Source organism: Dipodomys spectabilis, unplaced genomic scaffold (genome assembly GCF_019054845.1).
Source record: "Dipodomys spectabilis isolate Male_0828 unplaced genomic scaffold, ASM1905484v1 ptg000051l, whole genome shotgun sequence".
Lineage (NCBI taxonomy): Eukaryota > Metazoa > Chordata > Mammalia > Rodentia > Heteromyidae > Dipodomys > Dipodomys spectabilis.
Window position 1 is genome coordinate 1046070 of NW_024870728.1, and position 26632 is coordinate 1072701.

Here is a 26632-nt window from a genome sequence, read left to right on the forward strand (position 1 = left end):
AACAAAGCTGTTCTCCGTCTCCAGAAGGGTCCCCCCACACCCACCACAGTCCCCTCCTTCCGAACTGTGTGCCTGAGCTGGGCTAGGCTGGAGGAAGGGTCTGAGTGAGGAAAGGGGTTCAGGCAGTGGAAATGGAGGGTGTCCTAGCTTCAGCCCTCGGCTCTCCCCATTTCACAGAAGGGACGACAGATGAAAGAGCTGCTTCTTCCCCAAGCGCTAACCTGCACCCCCAAAAGTGGACAATCTCCCGACTGACAGCCCTTGTCTGTACCCCAAGATCGTCATGGGATCCCATGCTGTCAAAGGGTCCACCAGACCCCCTTATCACCCCAAGACCCCCACCCTGGAAAGAGACCTATGTGGGGAGGGACCTGGGTTAGCCTGGGCAGTTCTAAGTTCCTTCCTTCCTTCCTTCCTTCCTTCCTTCCTTCCTTCCTTCCTTCCTTCCTTCCTTCCTTCCTTCCTTCTTTCTTTTCTTTCTTTCCCTCTTTCCCTCTTCCCTCTTTCCCTCTTTCTCTGTTTCTTTCTTGACTTTTTACTTCTTGATTGGAAATAAAGTCTCATGGATTTGTCTGCTCAGGCTGGCTTCAAACTTCAATCCTCAGATCTCAATGTCATGGGTAGCTACGACTACAGGCATATGCTACCAGTACCCAGAAGTTCCAGGAAGTTTTTATTGTAACCTCTCTCCTTTTTTATTTTTTTCTGTGACAGTGTCTCAGCTAAGATGACATGTGATGTGGCCACCCCGGAGGGGTGACTATTCTGTGACTCTAGACCACAGGGCAGCAGTAGGACCCTCTTAGTGTCCCCCATGTTATACACGGTTCAATCAGAATGGCCACTAATCCACAAAATATTCTTTGCCGCTAGTGGATGGTAAGAGGTTGATCCTCAAGGGGTTCAAGGCTACTCAGCCTTAAATGACCTGTTGTAGCCGGACAGACCTCTCTCCTCTTCCTGCAGCTCCTTTTTTCTCTGTATGTGTGTGAATGCTTCCTTGGGTTGCTCTCCTGGGGTCCCCTTACTATTTTTGGTACTTTTCTCCAGCATTAGTCAGGGAGATGTTTACTTGGAAGTTAGTTACACAACCCACTTTAGGCATTTTCTCCGAAGTGCCTCTTATGAATAGTATAAACAAGCCTCAATTATAAAATGAGCATGAATGTATCTGAATTACAGTGGTTACAGCTGTGATTTTCATTGACAAAGCTGTGGGTGGCAGGATGAGCTGTAGATCCCAAATTCCATGAAGGTTGAATGGAAGTGGGAATTTCACGCTTGGCATGGGGGATTTAACTCAATGACTCTCATTGAAAACCATTCTCTTTCTTCCAAAGCCCTCCAAATCAACCATCAAGTCTATTGTCATGGAATCCCAGAGGTCTGAAGAGTTGGAAAATCCTTGGAGGAAGTCAGAAAGTGGGTCATGGAAAATCAGTGATGAATTGACCCAGGTGAGGCCTGAGCTCCTCTCAGAAGACCAGGAGCGTCCCCAGAGCGAAGAGGAAGGCCAAGACAAAGAACACCACCACATGTCCATTCAGAGAAATTCCATCTTCAATCGTGCCATGAGACACAGAAGCAGAGCCAGGGGCTCCCCTAGACGGAGCTCCAGCTGCCTGGCAGGTCAGTGCTGGGGGCAGCGGTCATGCTAGGCCTTCATATCCACTTAGTTACTAGTGCTAAGAACATCGCATTAAATAAAGGAGAATAAAAGCTTTAAAAATGATCAGGAGCTGGGTGCTGGTGGTTCACATCTGTAATCCTAGCTACTCAGGAGGCTGAGATCTGAGGATCACAGCTTGAAGCCAGCCCTGGCAGGAAAGACCAATTCACTACCAACAAAAGTCAGAAGTGGAGCTGTGGCTCAAGTGGTAGAGGGCTAACCTTGAACAGAAAAGCTCAGGGGCAGTGCCCAGGTCCTGAGTTCAAGCCCCAGGACCAGTACCAAAGTAAAAAAATAAATAAACAAACAAACATTTTTAAAAGATCAGGGATAGATTCAACAAGGTGAGAGCCCATTATCTAATGATTTACCTTCCTCCAATTTGTGTGTGTCTGCCCTGGGCCAGGCCACCTCACAAACTTCTACTTATAAGACCTGACAAAACTGTGGTGTGGGTGGGGGTGTGGGGAGAGAAGGGGGGCCAGACTCACAGCCATCCAACCCATGCTTGGGGGCGCCTGGGAACGTGAAGTTCCTCAGTGGGGACACATTGGACATCCAGCCTTCTATCCTGCTCCGCACTCCCTCTGTCACCATCGAGTCAGAATCTCTGCTGTCCTGAACGTAAATGAGGTGAAAACCTCAGGACCCTTCATCTCTCTGGTCAGACCCGGGTCCTTTTCGTCACTCATCTTGAGCAGAAGAAAATTCACAGCCTTTACCAACGGAGCAGGTCAGACCTCCCTTGAACATGGCAGCATTTCCCAGCCCTGGGACGTGGCAGCTGCCACCAGATAGCATGGCCACCCTGGGGAAGGGAGCTGTCACCTCCCTGTTCTAGGCCACTCTGCTCTAGGTCCAGCCTTCACTAAGCATTCAACACTATTCACTAAGCCCTCCTATCAAGGAGCTTTGGGCCTTAAATCGAGCAACTTAGAATGGTAATACCTGTTATTTCCTCTTGCGTCTGGGATCGGTTGCTGGTTTCCCTTTCAGGGCCAGTTTTTCAGGCCTCGCGCCTGGGGCTGGGAGATAGGGGCAGCCCCGCTCAGCTGGCTGGCGGCAGATGACAGCCCAAGGGCACCTTAGCCAGCCGACACCGCTTGTCTGTGCTCCAAAGGCAATTCATCTTCCAGCAGGCTAGCCCTGGCGCATTCGCCCTGCAGTGCTATTTCAGATGAGTCTTGGAGAATGAGAAAGGTCATGGCCAACTCATGGGGAGAGCTGACTGGGTTGGGCACTCACAGGTCCCCAGTGGCTCCGCTAGGCAGACCCTGCAAGATTATTTGTGGACCGGACTGCATAGAGCAGGCCTGTGTCCCGGCACTCAGAAGAGGAGGCAGGAGGATCGCAAGTCCCAGACTACATAGCAAGATCCTGGCTCTCTCTCACACATACACACACAAAAGAGCATGCTTAACATACTCATTTTACAAAGCAATCAAATACTGGACACTGGTGGCTCATGCCTGGAATCCTAGCTGTTCAGGAAGCTGAAAAGATTCTTATCTTCAATCCAAGACACTCTTATCTCTGATGAGCCAGAAAACAAAACAAAACTGGCTGTGTGACTCAAACGGTAGCACTCTAGCCTTGAGCTAATAAAGCCAAATGAGAGCATATAAGACCGTGAGTTTATGCCGCAATACTGGCATGTGCATGTGTGCACACACCCACACATATACATACATCATAAAAATCAAGCAGACCAGAGTGATGAAACCACTTACCAGCCTCATTCGGTTAGTGAAAGGTGTGGCTCTCTCTCACCTGTCTGGGGCTCACAGAAAGTAATGCACACTGGTCATCTCAGTTTTTTCAACCCTTGCAGTGGCCACATTAAAAAATATAAGAAGCGGGCTGGGAAGGTGGCTCAGTGGTAGAGTGCTTGCCTTGCATGCCTGAGGCCCTGGGTTCGATTCCTCAGCACCACATAAGCAAGAAGAAAAAAGCCGGTAGTGGCACTGTGGCTCAAGTGGTAGAGCGCTAGCCTTGAGCTGAAGAGCTGAGGGACAGCACCCAGGCCCAGAGTTCAGGCCCCACAACCGGACCCCCAAAAAATATATATATAAGAAGCTGGGTGCTGGTGGCTCATGCCTGTAATCCTAGCTACTCAGGCGGCTGAAATCTGAGGATCATGGTTTGAAGCCAACTCAAGCAGGAAAGTCTGTAAGACTCATCTCCAAATAACCAGCAAAAATCTAGAAGTGGAGCTATGGCACCAGGGATAGAGAACTATCTGTGAGCCAAAAAGCTCAGGGATAGCACCCAGGCCCTGAGTTCAAATCCCAGGACCATCACACACACACACACACACACACACACACACACACACACACACTGCAAAGAAATGGAGTTGACTTTAATATATTTTACTTAACTCAATAATGTCTCCAAAATAATGTCTCCAAAGTATTATCATTGTAATCATTGTATCCTGTAGTTAATAATTAATATCAGAGATAGTAAGTGGTAAAGCACCAGCCTAGCAGCATAAATCTCTGAGTTCAAACCCCAGTACCACCAAAAACAATTTTCAGTGAGCTACTTTATGTCTTCTTTGCACTCTCTTAGAATTTATGGAGTATTTTCTCAATTCTCATGCCCTATTTTTGCTGGAAAGACTCAATCTGGATTTAGATTTCATAAAATGTACAGTCAGGAAAGATTTACATGCACAGTTTGTTGCCATATTTTTAGAAGTTTTCTAGTCACTGAATCAAGAATCAATGTTTACACCGAAGTTTAAATTAAGTTGAATAAAGTGGAGAATGCACTTTCTTAGTCACACTGGCCGTGTCTCCAGTGTGTAAGAACCACATGTGGCTGTTGGTCAGACCAGGAACAGAACTTACAGAAAAAACACGAGGTGGTTGGGCACTGGCAGCTCATATCTATAATTCTAGTTACGAGAAGGCTGAGATCTGAGGATCAAGGGTCAAAGCTAGTCCAGGCAGAAAAGTTCATGAGACTTTTATCTCCAATTTATTTAAAATTTTAAAATTTCTTCATGTGATTTTTACACACACACACACATTTCCCACCCACTCTGAAACACCTAAGAAAGATTTTTTTTCCTAAATATTACAACTCTAGGTATTTTTACTTATCTGAATCATTGTTTTGTGTATTCTGTCCACTCACAATCAAAACTGTCTTTTAAAAACTATAATTGTGTATAACCATTTTCATAAGTATTCTGTTTATAGAAATTTGCTATGTTTTCAAAAGCAGAAAGTGTTTGTTGATTAAAAATATAAGTAAAAGATGTAAAGCTCTGATTTTTAAAAAAAAATTTCTGTTCCTGGTATGCCCTGTTGCTCTACGCAATTATATAGCAATGGGTATTTTTATTACTTTTGCTGGATACTGTAATATAATTAAAAATAAATTAAAATTTTGTTTTTCATCGAAAAAAAAAGAACTGGAAGTGGAGGTATGGCTCAAGTGGTAGAGAACCAACCTTGAGCAAGAAAGCTAAACAAGAATGCAAGTCTCTGAGTTCAAGCCTCAATACTCACACACACAGAAGATACATGGCTGCCAAGACTGGGGGCTGGGATCTTTTGTAGTAGGAGAAAAGGTGGATGTGTTAGTCAACTCTCCATCATGGTGGCAAGGTCCCAGAGAGAAATCAACTTGAAGGAAGGTCTACTTTGGCTCATGGCTTCAGAGGTTTTATGCTGAGGTTGACAGACTTCATCACTGAGGCAGAAGGTGGCGGTGGCAGTGTGTGGCAGAAGAGGCTGTGCATCTCATGGTGACCAGGAAGCAGCCACCAGAAGTGAGAAAGAGACTGGACAAGGTCCTTCCGCCCTTCCAGGACCCGCCCCTAGAGACCTACTTCCTCCAACTAGGCGGGGCCTCTTCAAACGCCCCTAGCTGGTGGCCAAGCCTCAACATAGGAGCCTTAGAGGAGCATTCCAGCTTCAAACCAAAAAAGCCGAGATGAAGATGAAGAAAGACAGGGCCAATGGGAAAAGAGCCTCAGGTCTGTGGTTTCCCAAAACCAAGCCCCGAACACTAAAGCAACGTAGAACACAGAACAGGAGTCTTCTCACTTCCTGCCACCCCTGAAGAGGCCACCACACCCAGCCCAACAGACTCCAAGCTCTGTGCTTAAAATGCCTGCCTCGAGACAAGCCAGGTTCCCTGATCTCTGCTCTGCCTCACTGCGGAGAAGGGCGGGAAAGGGCTGAGGTGAGCAGCCAGCCCTGGCTGCCTGTCAGCAGGCCTCCCCGGTCTACACCCTACCACAGAGGGAGGCCCCTGCCTGCCTTGACACGTGCCCCGTGGGCCCCTCCACTGGTCATCCGTAAACCCCGTAGAGCATGGCCTGGCCCCTCTGCTGGATGGCAGACTCCAGGAAAGAAACCAGGCCCGAGTGACCACTCACCAGCCAGTAGGATGCCACGCTTTGTAAGATCACATCTGAAGAGATCAACCACCTGCCAAAGATTTTGTAGTCCTCAAAAGGATTGTGTTATCATCAATGATCACTGATGCTAATATCAATGATTATGGCTTTATTGTCCTCTAAGACAGAACCAAGTCTATATGTGTGTGTTTCTTTTTTAATGGACAGTACCTGGGTTTGAACTCAGGGCTTTGCACTTGTTAGGCGGGTGCTCTACCATTTGAATCATACCTCCTGTCTTTTTTAGCCAGTCCTGGGGCTTGAGCTTCTTTAGCTCAAGGCTAGCACTCTACCACTTGAGCCACAGTGCCATTTCTGGCTTTTTCTGTTTATGTGGTACTGAGGGTTCGAATCCAGGACTTGATGCTAGCCAAGCACTCTACCACTAAGCCACAGTCCCAGCCGATACCTCCAGTCTTTTATGCTTTAGTTATTTTTCAAATAACATCTCACTTTTTTGCCCATGCCTACTCATATCATAAGCCTTCTATTTACGTTTCTCCGGTGTACTGAGCTGACAGATGGGCCCACCATGCTCATCTTTTGACTGGTTAAGATGAGAGCTCACGAACTTTCCACGTTGGGCTGGCTTCAAACCACCATCCTCTCAGTCTTCACCTCCCACATAGCTGGTTTTACAGACATGGGCCACTTTACCCAACTAACTGTGTCTAGATCTAAGTTTTCAGTCTTTGTTTCCAATACTCCTTTTTATTATACCCACCATGTAGGTGTTCACATACACAACGTTTCTGATATCATAGTTATGATCTCCATAGAGATGACAGATCCAGGCCACCAAGAGAGCCGAGTGTGGCCCCCGGGTCAGTGACAGGAGGGACAGCTCCTCCAGTCGCTTGCTTCCGCTTCCAGAGTCACCATTGCTGCTGTCTGTTGTAGGGAGAATTGCCTGAAAATGGGAAGAGGTGCCTTTTCTAACTCTTTCCTTTGCTTCAATGTCACAGATGCACCGGAAAATAGGACATCTGTGGGTGAGCCCTCGAGTCTGCCCCGGAGCAGGCCTCACCGGAGAAGGCTGATGCAGACCACCGGCCCCGGGGCCCAGGGACTGAGGTAGGACATAGCAAAGGGCGGTGGCTGTCGGTGCCACCAGTCCTGAGGGCCACGCGGGGCTGCGCCCACAAAAGAAAAAGACAGAAAGACATAACGTACTTTTTGTTTTTAAAAATTCCATAATTCCCTTTTCTTAAAAAAAAAAAAGCTCCTATTGTTCTGCTGTCACAAAGCCAGAAAATCTGAGCTGTTATACATCTTCAATAGAAAAAGAGCCGGGGACTGGTGGCTCATGCCTGTAGTCCCAGCTACTTAGGAGGCTGAGGTCTGAGGATCGCAGTTCAAAGCCAGCCTGGGGAGGAAAGTCTGTGAGAGTCTCATCTCCAATAAACTATTCAAAAAAAAAAAGTCAAAGTGGCACCATGGGAGTGGCAGAGTGATAGCCTTAAGCCAAAGCAGCATAGCACCCAGGTCAAGCTCTAGGACTGGCACAAAAAAGAACAGGAAGGAAGGAAGGAAGGAAGGAAGGAAGGAAGGAAGGAAGGAAGGAAGGAAGGAAGGAAGGAAGGAAGGAAGGAAGGAAGGAAGGAAGGAAGGAGAAAGAGAGAGAGATGGAGGGAAGGAGAGAGGGGGGAGGAATGCAGGGAGAGAAAAAGAAAAACCTCTATAGCACCAGCCGGGACGGGAGGTTCTAGGGTGTTGTAAATGAAGCTGGTGTATGCGTTCTCACCTGTAATCCCAGCACTCAGGACACTAAAGCAGGAGGATCTGGAGTTTGAGGCCAGACTGGGATATGTAGTAGGCCTCAGGTTACCCTAGCTTACACAAAGAGATCCTGTTTCAAAACACACACACATACAGGTGTTGTAAACCAGGCTCCAGTGGCTCAAGACTGTCATCCTAGCTAGTCAGGAGGCTGAGATCCGAGGATCATGGTTTGAAGCCAGCTGGGCAGGAAAGTCCATGAGACTTTTATCTCCAATTAATTATAGAAAAAGCTGGAAGTCGCACTGTGGCTCAAGTGGTAGAGCATTAGTTAGCCTTGAGCAAAAGGAGCTCAGGGACAGCACCCAGGCAGTGAGTTCAGGGACGGGGGGGTGGGGGGGGGAGGGGTGAAGGGGTAGGAGGGTGGGAAATGTGCCATAAATGTGCTTCATATCTTTTCCACGTCTCACACACGCTTCTTTCACGAGACAGACCGTACTGTGCACTCTGCCTTCAACCTACTTAGTCATTTATCATAATCACCCCTCACCCGTGGCGCATCTGTAACTGCACAATTGTCGAACAACTGGGATTGTGTTTTATTTATCATGCTCCTGTGGTTGGAGCTTGGGTATTGAATCAGTTAAGACTCAAAACCCCCCAAAAACCACAGGCACTCCCCTCTGCCCTCAAATACCACAGCTTGATATGATAGAAGTCTGTTCTAGAAAAGATGTCTGGAGGGTTATGCTGCCGCGGCTTCATCCTCCAGGACCTTGGGCTGTAAATATGACTGCCGGAGCTTGAACGATCACAGCTAGGGTTCAGGGAAGAGAAACGTAAGGGGTGAGCGACACAGGCCAGCCAACTCTGCCTTTCTTTGAAGGAGCTTCCTTAAAGTCCGTTCAGCCATTGCTGCTTACATTTTGTTGGCTAAGACCATGTCACATGACACTTCCTCTGGCAAAGAGAGCTGGGAAATGTGTCTCGTTACCAGCCAGGTCTGTTTCTGTCTTCAGTAAACTGGTTCAGCAAAGAAAAAGAGGAGAAGGGCACAGAAGAGTCCTCAGCAACCTCTGACCCAAGGGAGCTTCAAAATGCTGCCATTTTTTGTAAGTCTCTGGGCAATAAATATCACTGTGGTACCATCCCAACACCCAGTGCTCACCAGTTCTTAAGGCAAAATTCCCAGATGCATTGCAATTTCTGTAAGTCCCCGGCTGATAGAGAAATCTTCATCTCTGGGAGAAATAGAGTTCCCACGTCTGTGTTAGAGAAGCATGAGCCAGCCAGCCTGTCCTGCAGCCTCTGCTCACTGATGCTGCTCTGCTGCTTTGGACTCATGCATGTGCGCATTCTCATGTTATGCATGCACTCACACACATAGTCACAGGCACGCACACACATGTACATGTGCATGCGCCGATGCAAGCCATGTGCACACACATACACTCATATACGTATATGCTCAGTCATCTTGCCTGCCATCTGTCTCTTGTGTTTCTGGAACTGGATTTCCACAGCCTAATGTGGGCATGTGTTCTAGACTGAAACTTCCAGGTGTGCTGTGGGGTTCTGAAAGCTTTGAGTTGTTGCTGTTGGAGGTAAGGTTCCAAACAGGAGCTTCTCATCCTGGAGGGTGATGAGTTGTCTGCCACTAGGCCATTGCCTCTGACTTTGAGCAGAGACCCAGAATTCTGGGGGCTCCACTCTTTACTTTCCAGTTGCTAGCGCTTTCCCAGAGCCTTTATCCATTCCTGTTGAAGACCCTGGGCTCTAAGCCAGGAAAATCACTAGCTCTGTACTAGTCAGCTTTCCATTACTGTAACCAAATACCTGAAAGAATGAACTTACAAAGAAGAAAGGTTTATTGAAGCTCCTTGTTTCTGATCTGGTGGCTCCATTGCTTTGGAGGCATACAACACAGTGGGAGCACACGGGGGAAGAGGAAGAGGAAGGGCTCGGGTCCCTTTTTCCATGCACGCCAGGAGACTTCTAACTACCTTCCCCTTAAAGAACTCACCACCTCCCAATATGCCATAGGCTGGGACCAGCCTTCCACAGGGGTCTTTGAGGGACACTCATTCAAACTGCAGCAGCCTCCTTGCTTGCCCTATGCCTGTAAAAACAGCAAAGTTAACACACAATCCCACCACCAAAAACCCCTACTCGACCCCCAAACTAGTAACAACGAGGAAGAACTAAAACATTTAGCTCAAGCAGATCCCCAAATACTTCATCTCCCTGGGTTGTTGCAATGTCAGCATAGTTAAGAGTTTTCATAAAGGCAGTATTAAGAGAATATTATTGGAGATTGTTGTAAGAAGACCAATAAAAGATCCAGACTGTGCACTATGTGCTTATCCATCCCTCTCTTGGTAGTGGATTTATTTATTCAGTTTATTTCTTTTTCTTTTGTGGTCATCCTGGAGATTGAACTCCGGCCCTCATGCTTGCTAGTCAGGTGGTCTCCCACTTGGCCACGCCCCCTGCCTCTCCTCTCCCTCTCCTTCCCTTCTTTCCCTCCCACCTCCTTTCCACCCTTTCCTCCCTTCCCTTCTGTTCCCTTCCTTTCTTCTCTCCTCTCCTCGTCTTTCTGTGGTACTAAGGATTAAACTCAGTGCCTTGCACTAAAGCAAGCACTCTTCTTCTTGTGCTACACCCGCAACTCTTTTGATTTGATTTGATTTTTGAGATAAGGCTTGATAACTTTGCCCTGGCCTGCCTCAAACTCATGCTTCTCTTGCTTTTGCCTCCTCAGGATCTGGGATTATAGCCAGTGCCTCTGTGCTTGGCTTGAAACTAGTCTACTTCAGGTGCATCCCCAAGAGTAGAATTACTGCATCTTAGGATAGCTGTACGTTTACTTTATTGGAAACTGTGAGATTATTTCCCAAAGTTGTTGTATTATTTACGCTCCCACTAGCAAATATCCACGTGTTCCATATTCTGGCCAACTCTGGGACTCGTCAGGCTTTGTAGCTCTATTCATTTTAATATAGGGTTTCTTAGTGTAGTTATTTGTAGCTCCCTGAAGAATACCAAAGTTGAGCTTCTGTTCGTATGTTTATTGTTCTTCAGTGTGTCTTCTCATGCATGTATGTGTGTGCACGCACGTGCACATGTGTGGGTGTGCTCACGCAGATCTGCTGGTATGGGGACTTGAACTCAGGACCTTATACTTGCTTAGCTTTTTTTGCTCAAGGCTGGCACTCTTAACACTTGAGCCACAGCCCCATTTCTAGTTTTTACAGCTTAATTAAGATGAGACTCATGGACTTTTCTACCCATACTGGCCTCCAACTGCAGTCCTTATATATCTGTTTCCAGAGCAGGTGGGAGTACAGGTGTGCGCCACCAACACCTGACTCAGAGTGTCTTCACTGATGCGGTGTCTGTTCAAATCATTTGCCATTTATTTTTATTTGTTTATATCCTCTGTGTGAGGGGGAGGGGTTTGAACTTGGGGTCTGATGCTGTTCCTTAGCTTTTTTGTTCAAGGCTGTGAGGGGGAGGGGTTTGAACTTGGGGTCTGATGCTGTTCCTTAGCTTTTTTGTTCAAGGCTAGTGCTCTACCATTTGAGCCCATCTCTACATCTGACTTGTTGCTGGTTAATTGGAGATAAGGGTCTCACAAACTTTCCTGATCTTGCTGGCTTTAAACTTCAACCCTCAGACCTCAGCCTCCTGAGTAGCTAGGATTATAGCTTTAACTATCTTTTGCAACAGTCTTGCTGTGTGTCTCAGTCTGGACTCAAATTGAAATCCTCCCCCCACAGCTTTCTGAATGCTGGGATTATAAGTTTGCATCACTATGACTCACTATTTTTAAATTTGTAGTTCTTTAGATATCAAATAAAAGTTCTTAGTCAGATATGTGTAATTTGAATATTTCTACCAGTCTGTATGTACCTTATCTTTTAATCTTCCTATCTTTTAGTGAACAGAAATTTTTAATCTTGATGCACACTATTTTTTGCCAATTTTTAGTATTTGTCATTTGAAATATTTGATACCTTGAAGATACTGTCCTAGCTATTTTTTTTTTTTTGCCAGTCCTGGGGCAATGAACTCAGGGCCTAGGTGCTGTCCCTGAGCTTCTTTGTGCCCAAGACTAGCATTCTACCACTTGAGCCACGGTGCTACATCCAGTTTTTTCTGAATAGTTTATTAGAGATAAGAGTCTCACAGACCTTTCTGCCCAGGCTGGCTTCCAGCTGTGATTCTCAGATCTCAGCCTCCTGAGTAGCTAGGATTACAGGCATGAGCCACCAGTGCCCAGATTCTCCTAGTTTTTTAGATAGAATTTTAGATACATGTTTACCTTGACATTTATGTTTCTAGAATCATATGGATGTCTAGTTGCTCTTGTACCACTAATTAAAATATTTTAAACAGAATGTGATGGCTCACACCTGTAATCCCAGCTACTCAGCAGGCTAAGAGTGGAAGCATAGAAGTTTGAGATCTCGCAAAAAGCTTGCGAGACCTATGTTAACCAATAGCTAAATGTATTGGCATAAGCTTGCCATCCTACATATGTAGGAAGTGTAAAAAGGAGAATCACAATCCTGGAAGCTTCAGGCAAAAAGCAAGACTTTATCAGAAAAATAACCAAAGCAAAAAAGTTGGGGCATGGCTCCAAGGCTAAAATGCCAGCCAGACAAACACAAGGCCCTGAGTTCGAAACTGGTACTGCCAAAACAAGGTTTTCTGTTCTCAATGAAATTATTTTTTTTAAAAAAATCATTGGCTGTAGATGCATAGGTCTATTTTTAGACTTATATTCTGTTTCATTAATCTTGTTTACCTTCTGCCAGAGTCTTAAATTCTGTAGCTTGATGTGAATCTTAAAATCTGGTAGCATAAGCCTTCCTACTTTGTTCTTTTTGAAGATAGTCTTGACTATTTTAAGCCTTTCGTGTTGTCATATAAATTTTAGAATCATTATGTTAATGTCTAACCCTAAAAATGTCTGCTAAGCTTTCAGTTGAAATTGCATTATCTTTATAGATAAATTTGGGGATCATTGGCACCTTAAATTGTTCAACCTATAAATACATTCTGACTTTCCATTTATTTAGATGTTGAAAATTAACCTACCAATGATTTGTAGATTTTAGTGTTAAGATCTTACACATATTTTAATTAAATTTGTTAGAAGGCATTTCATGCTTTTAAATTCTATTTTAAATGTTAGTGTTTCACAGTTTCATCTTCCAAATGTTTACTGGTGAATAAAATATATTAGCAGCATGTAAAATACAGTTAATTTGATACTATGTAGAAAAATAATTGTGTGGTCTTGATAAATTTGTTCATTAGCTCTTATTGTATAACCTTTGGAATTTTCTATGCACAGAATCCTACTATCTGTATGTATAGTTTCATTCTCCCCCCCCACACACACCTAATCTTCATGCCTTATATTTGTTTTTTTTTTTCTTTCTTTCTGTTTGGTTGTTTGTTTTGTTTCAAGATGAACAAGGCTGTCTTTGAACTCACAATTCTCCTGCCTTCACTTTTCATGTTCTAGGGCTACACATGTAAGCCCTATTTATTTTTATATTTTATTTATTTATTTTTTAATTTATTTTTTCTTGTCTTATTGCTCTAGCAAGCATTTCCATGTTGAATAGTGATGACAGTAGACATCTTTATCTTATTCCCTGGACAAGGCAGCTTTGCTTGTAAAGATTGGAAGCCTCATCCAACTTGTTCAAATAAAAGAAGAACATTTTAAGAGTTCTGGAATCTCAAAGAATCCCAGTAAGATATGAAGCCAGTCCTCACAGGAATGGAAAAGGTTTCAGGAACCAGAGCCTCATGGTCATTTTCTCCAGGACCATGGGCTCCCTTCCTACTGCTTCTCTTCTAGGCTGCTTTGTCCTGTTTCTCTCCTCTGACTAGCTTCTTCTCCCTGCCTGTCAGCTTGTACACAATGACAGACATCTTCATCACGACCTTTCAGCTTCTCTCTCTACAGCCAATGGGAACTCCCCTCTGTGTCTAGTAATGGGGAAGAATTTCTAGAGGAAGGAATTTGGTTTGCCGTCTCTGGGTCAGGAGTTTATCTCTGGACCAATCAGCTAGAAGGAGGTGTGTGTGTGTGTGTGTGTGTGTGTGTGTGTGTGTCTGTGTCTGTGTGTGTGTGTCTGTGTGTGTGTGTGTGTGTGTGTGTGTGTGTTAATGGGCCCTTCCCTCTTTACCAGTGAGATCTGCCTCTGGGAGAATGAAAGATCCAGCACTCTAAGCATGTGCAAGGTCATTAGAATCCTGGTATCAAGCCTGAAGGGGCTTGTGCAAGCTGAGAAGCAGCAGGTGGAGGTGAGAACAGTGGAGGCTGGAGATGAGAGGACTGGGCGGGGGGGGGGGGGGGGGGGTGGTCAGAGGGATGTCAGAATGGGTACAGGAACCAGACCTCCAGTTTTTGAGGAGCTTTGTGTGGTGCTAATGGGCACATAAGGTTCTCAGTGTCAAGTTTCTGTCCCAGAGATTCTAGAACTATCTGCAGTCCACCCAAGGTGTTCTGGGATCCCTCTTCTGTGACCATCAAGCAGTAAGTGGGAGCCATGGTGCTCTGCCCTGGCGGCAAGAGGAAAGACAGTCATAGTAGGAAGACATCCTTTATAGGGGATGCAGAAAGAGAATTTATATTTGTTGAGCTTCATTACACATTAAAATTTCCTATCAATAGCTAGGCACCAGTGGCTCATGCCTGTAATCTAGCTACTCAGGAGGCTGAGATCTGAGGACCACAGTTCAAAACCAGTTGGACAGGAAAGCCAATGAGACTTTTGCTTCCAATTAACCACCAAAAAGCCGGAAGTGGAGCTATGCCTCAAGTTTTAGAGCCTCGGCCTTGAGCAAAAATAAATCTAAAGGAAAGTGCTCAGACTCTGAATTCAAAGCTCAAGACTGGCACACACACAAAAAGTAAGCCAACCTTATTTTCACATGGAGAATTATTCTATATTGACCTAGTGAGCACAAGCCTTCTTAAAATATTTGTCCTCGGACCTCTCGGTTTTCCTGCTGGTGCTTTGGGACATTATCGGAGTTCTTAGTTGCTCCAAAGACTGTCAGTAGACACTAGCCAGCAGTAAGCATTAGTCACCCGAGGGCTAAACTTGGCAGGGGCTATCAGGACAATCTCTAAGTGGCTAATTAAGGCTCCTGGCTGGAGCCCTAATTTCCTGGTTATCCAATACTGTAGCTGTCATACGTGGGTCCCTCTCCAAAGCTCATGGCTGTGAATTCCCTGTTGCCACCTAAAATTCGTGCATGGCACTGTGAGGCTTTGAATGCTGATGCTGGGCAAGGACCAGTTTCCACATGGGAAACTGTTTCCATGGAAACATACAAGCACCACTTCCAGCTACCCTGCAGGCAGCTTGTCAGATGTCCGTTAATGCTAGTTTGGGTTGTTACTAGGAGAATCTTACAGTCAGGAAGTTTGTAAACACAGAGACAAACACTGAGTCATTGCAAATACATTCTGCCTCTTTAAAAAAAAGTTCATTAGCAGCCAGGCTTTTGGTGGCTCAGACCACCAAAAGATCTCAGGAGGCTGAGATCTGAGAATCGTGGGTCAAAGCCAGTCCTGGCAGAAAAGTCCAGAAGACTCTTATCTCCAATTAACCAGAAAAAAAAGCTGAATGTTGAGAGTGGCTCAAGTGCTAAGGCGTCAGCCTCAAGTGAAAAAGCTAAGAGATGTCACCCAGGCCGCGAGTTCAACACACACAGCATCATTAGCATAAACTTGCACAAGGGCTTTCATGATGACATGCATATATATATATATATATATATATATATATATATATATATATATATGCATATAGGTTACTTTAATCAAATTTACTTTCTATATTGCTTTCTTAACTCCCCTTCCCTGCCCCCTCCTTTATAAAACAGTTTTATATACTGTACTCCTAGCAGTTGCCTCTGTTATTGAAGAAAGCTGGGGGTTAGGTTATTAGCAATCATTTGCTAATAATCAAGTCCTAGGTCTAACTGCCAATTTACAGAGAGAGGATGGAGCTCAATAACATTGCACTTGGTACAATCCGCCAATGCAAACGGTATACATACTTCAGGTTCTCAGCAAACCAACTGCAAAGAGAAAAGCAAGACAGGGAAAAGGCAATTAGAAGAGACTCAAGAAATATTGACACAGGTTGCAATGAGTAGACCCAGTCTAAATGCTTCTTTCAGACCAACACCCAATGGGAGGTGGTAGGATGATTCATTCATCTATCCTTGTAGGTAGAGGTCAGGAGGAACACTGGGCAAGGTCATCATATCACCTGATAAGCCAAGTGTGCTGGTGCACATCAGTAATCCCAGCTGTTCAAGAGCTATCAGTAGGAGAATCATGGTCTGGAATGCTCCCGGTGGGGAGGAGGTACTATTTGAAAAGTAACTAGAAGGTAAAGGGCTGAGGGTATGACTCAAGTAGCGTCATTGTCTAGCAACTGTAAAGCCTACCATAGAAAGGTAAGTAGATGGATAGATAGATAGATAGACAGACAGACAGATAGATAGATAGGTAGAGAGATAGACAAACAGACAGGATCAGGCATGGTAATTTATGTCTATATTCCCAGCTACTGGGAATGTCTATATATATGTATATATATATATATATATACATATATATATATATATATATGTCTATATTCCCAGCCTATGTGGGAGGACCACAATCTGAGGCTGAATCAGCCCTCCCCCCCAAAAAATAAAAAAGAGAGAGGAAAAAAATGAGAACACTGAGGCCCTAAGTTCAAACCCCAGTATCAACACATCAATTAAATTAGCTAACTCATTAGTTAACCAGATAACCAGGGACATTTTTAACACAGCTCCGACAGTTGATATGTTAAGAAATAATTGTTGGTTTTATTGGGCACGCTAAGGGGAGGCTAGTTCTTTATAAGGCACACACAATTCTTTGTATCTTTTCGAGACACATTCTAAAACATTTTGGATGAGATGATATGATGTCTGGCATTTGCTTCAGAATAATCCAGGCCAAGGAACGAGTGGGAGGGAGTGGAGAAGAAACGGAGGCCATGAGTTTAGAACTGTGAAGTATTCGTGGAATGCGGTCGTTTTCCCCTCGACTTGAGTATGTGCTTGAAATTTTCCATGACACAAAAGTGTAGCTGGTGTCAGCTCTTCAGGAAGCTGAAATCTAGAAGACTGGGGTTGAAAACCAGCCCAGATGCAAGGGTCCCTGAGATGCCATCTCTAAAATAACCTGTAAAGCCAGGAGCCAGTGGCTCCCACATGTAATCTTAACTATTCAGGAGACTGAGATCTGAAGATCACTAGTTGAAGCCAGCCCAGGCAAGGAAATCCAAGAGACTCTTATCTCCAACTAACCAGCAACAGAATAAACAGCAAGTGGATGTGAAGTTCAAGTAGGAGAGGACCAGTCTTGAGCAAAAAAGCTAAGCAAAAATGCAGGGCCCTGAGTTCAAGCCTCAGTACTGATACCAAAAAATGAATGAATGAATTGAAAAATAAAATAACCGGTGAAAAAGCTATGACTCAAGTGGCAGAGTGCTAGCTGAACCAAGCAACCAAGGCAAACCCCAAAGCCCTGAGTTCAAATCCCAGTATAAACAAAAGTTTGATTTACTCAGTTTACTTTTTAAAGCTTATTTATTTATTTGAAAGGGTAAGAGATCAAACCCAGGGCCTCAGGCATGCAAGCAGCAAGCACTCTAGCACTGAGTGACACCACCAGTTCTAAAGTTTATAAAAAAAAAAAAAAAAGAAAAAGAAAAAAAGAAAGTTAAAGCCAGACACCCGTAGCTCACTTCTGTAATCCTAGCAACTCAGGAAGCTGAGACCTGAGAATGGGAGTCCGAAGTCAACCTAGACTGTGAGACTCTTCTCTCCAATTAACCACCAAAAAGCCAGAAGGGAAGGTGTGGCTCAAATGGCAGAGCACCAGCCTTGAGGCAGCATTGGAGCCCTGAGCTCACACCGCTGTTCTCACACACACACAAGGAGAACCGTGGGGAACATTACTTGCTTTGTCCCTAAACAATGTACTGAGATTGCCACCATGCATGGAGAACAAGGAGCGCAGTGTGTGCCAAAGAGGCAGACAAGAGGGGCTGGGGTGGGCTGGGCAGCTGGTGGCTCACGCAGCCAGCACACAGTGAGTTCCCCGTGAGAAGCTCCAACCCTCCGCTTCCTCTCTCCCTCGGCCGCCGTGTGTCATTGGTGCTGTCGGCCTTGAATCCTGACAGTGCCAGTCACAGCTGTGAAACCTCTGCATTCAGGCCTTGGCTCTGTGGTAGAATAATAGCATGCTCTGTCCTTGCCTGAGTTTAACTATTATGCCAGGACTCAGGTCTTTCCAGGCTGCAAAGTCTCATGGGGTTGGGGGGGAAAAGGGGGAAGCTGTCTGGCCTTGGACTGGACAGAGTTAAGAACTAGGTGTGAGCCAAAGAAATGCAAGGGGGCTTGGGGAAGACCACCAGAGAGCAGGAGGCACCTGCTGGGCCTGTGCTGTATCTAATGAGGACCCCAGGAAGGGCCTGGGTCGAGTGCCAACACGAATATTTCCAGCATAAAGCGAAAAAGCGACAGGGCTATGTTGTGGCTCACCTCTAAGCTGATCCCTGATGGCCCACGGGGTCCCCATGAGCGGGCAGGACTTGGAGACTGTCCTGACTAAGGCATGGACTTAATGATGTGGGAATCCCAGGCAAGGCCTAAGAGGCATTGTGGCGCCTTCCCTGCCAGACTGGGAAGGCAGCTTCTGAGTCCTTCCATGGCATGGGGGCACTGGAAGCCCAGGAAAAGGCCCCAGTGGTGAGGACCTGAGGCTTCCTCCATCTTGGGGCTGTTTGTTACACAGCAGCAACAGAAAAACCAATACACCAGACATGTTATAAAAGGAGCAGTAGAAGGAATTCCACTTGTATACGTCTCATGCTGGGTGATGCTGGCCCCATGTCTCTCTGAGGCCTGCTCATTCCCACAGTCCTGAGGTATGCCTGACTGTTGCCCACAGCAGCAAATCCCAGCTTCCTCCATGGTGGAGGCTCACTGCAGGGAGGGTCATTCCTGCTCTCAGAGGGGAGATTCTACCCTTGCTGGGCCTCTCTCTCTCTCCCCTGCCCCGCTCCCCTTTCCCCATTCTTGGGTGGCTTCTCCTAGAACTCTGCCTTAATCAGCACCTGGCTCTGCCTCCCAGGAAAAAGAGAAGCTGCCAGCCTCACCAACTTTCCCTCCAAAGGGGACGCCTCCTTGAAAGCACGCCTCCATCCTCACCATCAGCAAAATCAAATTTTTAAGCAGGGAAAATAGAAATTCTCAGCATTAAATGTGTGATTTGTCTCATCAGTTAAAAAAATAAAGCAACAATTTGTGAGGCCTCTATTCCATGAGAAGACACTAAAATACATTTTTTAAGGGATCTGAGATGAACTGAAGGCCCCAGAGCCCGACCTTTCCAGCCTGGGCCCAGAGCACCTGAGCCGCACCCCAGAGCCCATGCCTTGGCCTTCTGCACCACGGGCCTTGGAGAGCAATAGCAGTGGCCCAGTGGGCCAAGGCCTGGCCTTCCGCTGGGGCCTTGTGCACCCAGGACGCTCCGCATCCTCTGACGATACACAGGCAGCTGGCAGTAGTGTGAGTTCATTCGCTATTCATCCTTCCCTGTGCAGTCAATCTCAAGTTAGTGAAAAAGAGGCTGGGCCAACAGGCGAGGCGAGTCGGGTTTGGATGGTTTCAGATCACACTGTCTCTCTTTGGAGAAGGAGGAGATGCAATGGTGCCGGAAGGCTCTGGAAGTGACCTGCCATCAGGACAGAGGCGCCGCCCACGGCGCATCCCAACCATGGGAACCTGCAGTGCTGCGTGGTCAGGGGAGCTCTTGCTGCCTTGATTGTCTTTTCTGAAAAATCAGAATTGTGCTGTCTTCCCAGCATGGAGGCAAGGGCAGGTCCGAATGACCTGCATCCCTCCTGCCCCTCCTCATCCCTCATCTCCAGGTAGAGCAGAAGTGATGGGGGGGGCGGGGCAGGGAGCGGGGCAGGGGGGGGGGCAGGGGGAGGCAGGGGATGCTGGCCCCGCCTACTCTCACGGTTCTGGGTCATACATTGATTCACACATCCATTCCAAGTAAGCTCTTTTCCTAGAAAGTGGGTGGTGATATATAGCTCTGGTGGCTCATGCCTGTCATCCTAGCTACTCAGGAAGCTGAGATCTGAGGATTGTGGTTCAAAGCCAGCCTGGGCAGGAAAGTTCTTGAGACTCTTATCTCCAATTAACCACCAGAAAACCAGAAGTGACACTGTGGCTCAAGTGGTAGAGCCCTTGCCTTGAGCCGGAGAGCTGAGGGACAGTGCCCAGACCCAGAGTTCAAGCCCCATGACTGACTGACTATATATATAATATTCATAGCAGCAACAGAGCACACTATTTGCAAATCTATTGGAAATCATAAATACTTGAAAATGGAAACCAAGCAAAACACTTTTAAAAACCAAGAATATGGGGGTGGGGGGAAGGCATTAAAAATCAACTTCACTAGTAAAGAAAAATACAATAAAACAAGACGTCATCTTCATCTACCAAATTGGTACTTAAAAAACAACTCAGTAGTGGAAAGCATTCGAGGGAGAAGGCGCTGGCCAGGTACAAACCCATGTAACCTTCCATACCTTCATAATACAGTGGGAAAACAATAAATATTTGAACCTTTGCGCTAGTGTCTACCCTGAGAAAATGTCAGAAGCCGGACAATGAGGTTTGTCACCGAGCACTTTCCAGTTCACCCAGTCCAATGATAAGTGCTTAGTGAGCAGCTGCTATGACCCAGGCTTTGTTTTGGCACTGGCACCTAGCAGTGACTCAAAAGGATGGAAATCCCTGCTTTGTGGAGCCACATTCCAGCAGTCCTGGCCCCCAGAGTTTCTGAACCCAGTTGGAGACTGGCAAAGCCTTTCCTTCCCAGCCCTGGGCCTTCCTACCCCTGAGCATCTCCCACTTCACTCCTCACCGGGATTGTCACCTGACCATCATGACTTCTTCTAATTCAAGTGTGCCTCTACTCGACTTGTTTCTCCTTCCTCCAGCTTGCTTTTCTGTGTGTTAGTGCTAGGAGTGGAACCCAGGGCCTCATGCGTACGTCATGAATATCTTTCCTCAGAACGCAATTCAATCTGCTACCAAGTAAATTGTAAGCGTTCTTTGATTTGTTTTAATCTTGCAGTGGATTTCAATAAGGGCATCATGCTATGTTTTTTACTTAATGTGCTTTCTTGGAGTTGAGTGGATCAAATCCACAAAATCTTATACGTATTTCCCCTGCCAAGTTACATCCACAGTCCTACTTTTTATAATTATTAGTTTGATAAACACTTGAGTTTTTTTTTAACCCCCCCATACTTGCAGATTGTCTTTAATAATATGAATTGACAAACACATCTGCAGGACTGACAAGTCAAAATTACTTGTACAAGGCACCAGTGGCTCACGCCTGTAATCCCAGCTATTCAGGAGGCTGAGATCTGAGGATTGTGGTTCAAAGCCAGCGCAGGCAGCAAAGTCCATAAGACTCTTGTCTCCAACTAACCTCCGAAAATCTGGAAGTAGAGGTGTGACTCAAGTGGTAGGGCACTAGCCTTGAGTGAAAAAGCTACGGGACAGGGCCTAGGTCCTGAATTTGAGCCCTACTACAGGAGAAAGACAAAACATAACAAAAATGTTAGACCTGCCCAGGAAAAACAGCCCCTTCTCTTTGAAACCATACCTGGCCCTCCCTAGAAGTCCCCGCCTAGCACCTGTAAGGCCTGGTGATTGGTCCCTGCAGTACCTGGGGGCGGTGGGCGGTCCCCTGGCTCTGAGGTCACTTCCTCATCTGCTGTGGTCACACCTCCTTCTCACCCTTCCCTATGTCCTTGCTCCTCCATTAGCTCTAGCCGTTATACCCTGCTTTAGAGTGCAGCCCACAGTGTGGCTTTCCCAATAACTCCTGCCTGCACTGTGTGCGCAGCTGTCAAAAACCACTGTAAGGTAACTCAGACAACTCTAGACTGCTACACCTACTCCAGAAGCCACCATGTTTCTTAGCTTCCTGCTTTCCCGTTTCCTGTGATTTTTTGTGGGGAGGGAGATGTGGCTGGTGGCTGGACTTTCTCTCCCTGGCTCCCAGAGCAGCATACCATGCGCTCCGTTACAGGGCCGGCTTCCTTCTTTTTGCCCGGTAAATCACTGCATTTCCCTCATGCCTCTCTCACGCTGGTTTCCTTGGGGCAGGGACTTGCATTAACAGATGGCTCTCAAAAAGGAATGCTGGGAAGAGTCTCCCTGGGCGGCTCCTGTGTGGGTTTCCAGGACTGTGCCTTCCGGGTAAATTCTTAGAGGTGTAACACTGGGACAAGGGGTGAATGCATACCTCATCACTTTCCAGTTCCCTTTCCCAAGGGGCTGGGCGACTTTCTCCCAAGATCAGGCTTGCTAGGCCGCTCCTCTGGAGTTCAGTTCTGTGACCGGAAGGGATTTCAGTCCAGGAAATTGAGCGCACTGCATCTTGATGACTCTGTGGTGATCATGGAAAAGCACGGTGTGCTCAGTGCCAAAGCTGAAGGACAGGGTGGCCCTAAGGTGTCTTCCAAAGCAAGCCATCTTTCCATGTGTTGTCCGTGACTCACACCTCGGGAGCAGGATCGTTTCTCTCCTAGTAAAATCCGTCAGGTCTTCCGGAAAACACGCAGGCTGTGACCGGTTGGAGCCTGTCACATTTATTCTTCCTTTACGATAAGCGTCCATTTCACTCCAGATGCCCGTGTGTCTGGAGAGCCAAAGACCTTCCCCCGAGGACCGCCACCAAAAAGGAAAGAAGGGGAGAAGCTAGGGAAAATACAGACCATCATTTAGCCAGAGTTAAATAGAGAAACAGCCCAAGAAAGTCCTCTGTGGGAAATTAAAGCTACTTCAGGAGCTGAGTAACGCTTTAGAAATAGCAATCACTTAACTGTGAATCCTCACAGCATGGAAAAACTGAGACAAGGCTGTAAAATTAGGGAAAGCAGTAACTGCTGGTCAGTGCAGAGGCAGGGTGAGCAGAAGGTAGGTAAAAAACAAACAAACAAAAAACCAGAAGTAGTTGATTGACAAACTGCTTTTCCCCCTAGAAAAGAATGGTACTCTAGCTAAAAAGGCACTTGCCCTTTAAAGAAGCAGAGAGGAGAGAAGGCTTCTATTCATGGGCAAAAGGAAAAGGGTGGTTAGATGTTTCTGTGGTGTTGGTTTGCTGGAAGTTCCAACTCTTTCACCCCGAGCATCCAGGGTGTGTCCAGGAGGGAACAAGAGTGGCAGTCAGGCCCCGCCCTATTCCCCCGTGCACCCTTGAGCAGGTCCAAGAATTAACTTTCCAATAAAATGACCAGGTCTTTAAGAGAAGCTCAGCCAGCTGTAGGATGAAGTCAGGGGGCTTCCTGGAAGAGGAGGCATCCACAGTAGCAGAGGGACGGATCCAAGTTCACAGAGGCTGGTGGTGCTGGGAGGAGTCTGAGACTGGAGATAGGGAATGTACGCCCACCTCCACCCCCCCACCTTCCTACCTCCCCCCTTTAACACCCCCCACCCCCACCGCCGCTCTGGATTCGATTGAAATGGATGAAGCATTCCAGCTAGAACTTGCACATGTGAATTCATGGGAGGCAAAGGGGGGGAATTTCTGGAAATAAAAGACTGTTTTCCTAAGTAGACAGATTAGAATGTCAGGGAAGTGCTTTTGTGATGTCAGGAAGTAACTTACTGGAAAATCTGAATTCGTGATACTTGAGAAATGGAAGAGCTTTTTTGGAGATGGATTTATGTAATATGTCTTAAAGAATTTCTGCCCCAGGTAAATCAAGAGAGTGCAAAACAGCCTTGCCCCCTCCAGTTCACCGGGACCCACACGGTCCTGAACACCTTCAGTTCCTGCTCTAAATTATGCACGCCCGGGGGTTTGGTGCTGTTTTCCCTTTATTATGTAAGTGACACATTTTTTGGTAGGAAAAAAATTCAAACACATGAAAAATAAAGAGGAAAGTTTCCCCAGCTTCAAGAAATGTAAAATACGTTCTCTGTGATGGGTCTGCTGGTCCTCATGAGTGTACTTCTACCTACTCATGGAGCTGAGATCCAAGGATGACAGTTTATAGCCAGCCTGGGCAGGAAAGTCTGTGAGATGCTCATTTCCAGTTCACTGCCAAAAAGCCCAAAGTAGAGCTGTGGTTCAGGTAGTAGAGTGCTAGCCTTGAGTGAAAACATTCAGGGACAGCATCCAGGCCTTGAGTTCAAACCCTGGTACTGGTACACACACGCAAAGGCATATACGCCCGGCTGAGATTCCATGCATAAAGGTGTACTCCTAAATGAAATAAGACCTGGCTATATCTGGTTTGGAATTCTGCTTTATAATTGAAAATACAATTGACACCTTTCCAGATTATTAAGTATTTTTTTCTATAATCATTTTAACTGTCCAGTGTTCCAGAGAAGAGCTAGCACAATCTATACACTCTCCTGGCACTGCATTTTATATAGTTCCAAGTAGTGCACTATTATAATAAATCTGCTTGCAGCTTTTTTTTTTTTTTTTTGCACAGACTTAGTTTGTCAGAATATATTCCTAGAAGTAGACTCTCTTCACAAAAGAACACGAACATTCATAGAGGTGTGTGTTGCCAGGTTACACCGTGGAAAGTTTGGATCGATTCAAACTTTAACGACCATTGGCTGTTCATCTTTAAAACTCTCTCTCTGATTGGGGGAGGGGGACATAGCTCAAGCAGTAGAGCACTTAACCCAGCCAACAGGAAAAGCAAACAGACAAAACCCAAGCCCTTTGATTGCTATGTTGCTGATATAGTTCTGAAATAGCATGCTTTTTCCCCCCTGTGTGACTGCATTCATATTTTTGTGCTAATTTATACACTGCTATCATCAGTTTCCTTCTTAGACTCTGAAATAAAAATATTCGAAGTAGCCCAAAACTTGGAATTCCAGGGAAGGTTTTTGTTAATATTAGCAGGGAAGCCTGTGAAACTCAGAGCTGGGCCTGAGTGTCTGAGTGGCACATGTTTCTGGATTCTAGAATCTAATGTGATCTGTAGTATTAATCTTTCCACATGACCCTAAGTCCTTGAACAGTTAGTGCCAGCAACTCAGTAAAGAACATTCTTTCTGCAGTGTTAGGAGCAAGGTGGTTGTTTTATCTGGGAATGAAAATTTATCTCACTTCCTTACTTCTTGTGATGACAGTACTTCTCTAAAATCCAGTTATTTGTAATTTTCAAGAAACAATGTCTAAAAAATTTCTAATCATTCATTTCTTAACCACTTTGTTTATGAATAGCTAGACTTTTCTTTCTCTGTTCATACCTTCAACAGGTTTATGATAGATAGATAGATACATACATACATACATACAAAAATACATGGGTTTAAACTCAGGACCTTGTACTAGCTAGAGAGGGTCTCTACTACTGAACCACACCTCCACCTCTAGCCTTTTTTTCACTAGTTTTAGATAGGATCTCACTTCTAGCCCATGCCCAAGCCTAAATGATCTACCGATCTTTCCATTCCTACTACAGCTGGGTAGACAGATAGGTACCACCATGCCTAACTTCTTCCACTGAGATGAGGTCTTGAAGAACTGGCCTTACCTAGAATTGCAAACTTCCAGATGGCAGCCTCCCATGTAGGAGTGCACCAGTACACAGAGCCTTGTTAAGAATGGGCCTAGCAAAATTTTCTGCCCAGGGTGGCCTTAAACCACAGACCTCTCCATTTCAGCCACCCAAATAGCTGAGATTACAGACGGGAGCTCCATTACTCAGCTTAGTGTTGCTATATTTGGTACTACTTAGGACAATACAGTCTCCATTACAATCATGTATTTTTGCACTATATGTAGACTACCTAAATGATGATGATGATGATTGCAATGATGATGATGAAGTCATTGCATTGCATAATATAGTGTACTTTGCAAAGTCACTGTACTTTGCAAAGTACAGTCTGTTAGACTAAATTAGCTCTAATGATATAATTTATAGGAGGATTTAAGTGAATCAGCCTAAATGGAGGGAAGGGACTATTTTCTTTATAGTTTCAGTTCTAAATTGAGAATATGTTTCTTCTATTGCTACAACTCAGACTGTAAGTAACATGTACCCAGACAACCCTTAAAATGGTTTACTCTAAATTCCTTCCTCAACATATCCTGGCCTTCAGTGCCCTTGCTCCAGAATGATCCTATTGGAAAAGTCTCTGACATCACCCATAGCCCAAATCCCCAGACTTGTTCATCCCAGGCTCCTTGGTTAGGAATATTCCAGAACAAATGTATTTCTGGCTCTCCTCCATTTGACAGTTTCAGATAAACACACAAAGCATCTTTGTGTGTGTGTGTGTGTGTGTGTGTGTGTGTGTGTGTGTGTGTGCGCGTGCGCGCCTGCATGCATGTGCATCTGTGTGCACATTACTAAGGCTTGAACTCAGGGCCTGGGTACTGCCCCTTAGCTTTATCTCCTTCCCCCCCCCCCCCCCCCCCGCCCCCTGCTCAAAGCTGGCTCTGTAACACCCGAGCCACAGCTCCAGTTTCAGCTTTTTAGTTGCTAATTGGTGAGAAGAGTCTCACAGCCTTTCCAGTCTGCTCTGGCTTTGAACTACAATCCTCATCTCTCAGCCTCCTGGGTGGGATGATGGGTTTGAACTATGGTAGCTAATGGAGGGACGCTTCTGAGAGCTCTGGGGCCCAGCCCTGTGCAGCCCTGTTCTCACTGGGCATCTTGGCATCT

The 26632-nt window shown here is 45.9% G+C and overlaps 1 protein-coding gene across 1 annotated transcript in view; it reads left to right on the forward strand.

Annotated features, from left to right (window-relative positions):
* Positions 1–1357: 1357 nt before the first annotated feature.
* The window catches only part of Ngef (neuronal guanine nucleotide exchange factor), a 67508-nt gene continuing 42233 nt past the window's right edge, over positions 1358–26632 (forward strand). The window contains exons 1-2 of the mRNA XM_042679063.1: positions 1358–1629; positions 7052–7160. Of these exons, the coding sequence (XP_042534997.1) occupies positions 1371–1629; positions 7052–7160 (368 nt within the window). The 5' untranslated portion in view covers positions 1358–1370. The remainder of the gene's footprint in view (positions 1630–7051; positions 7161–26632) is intronic.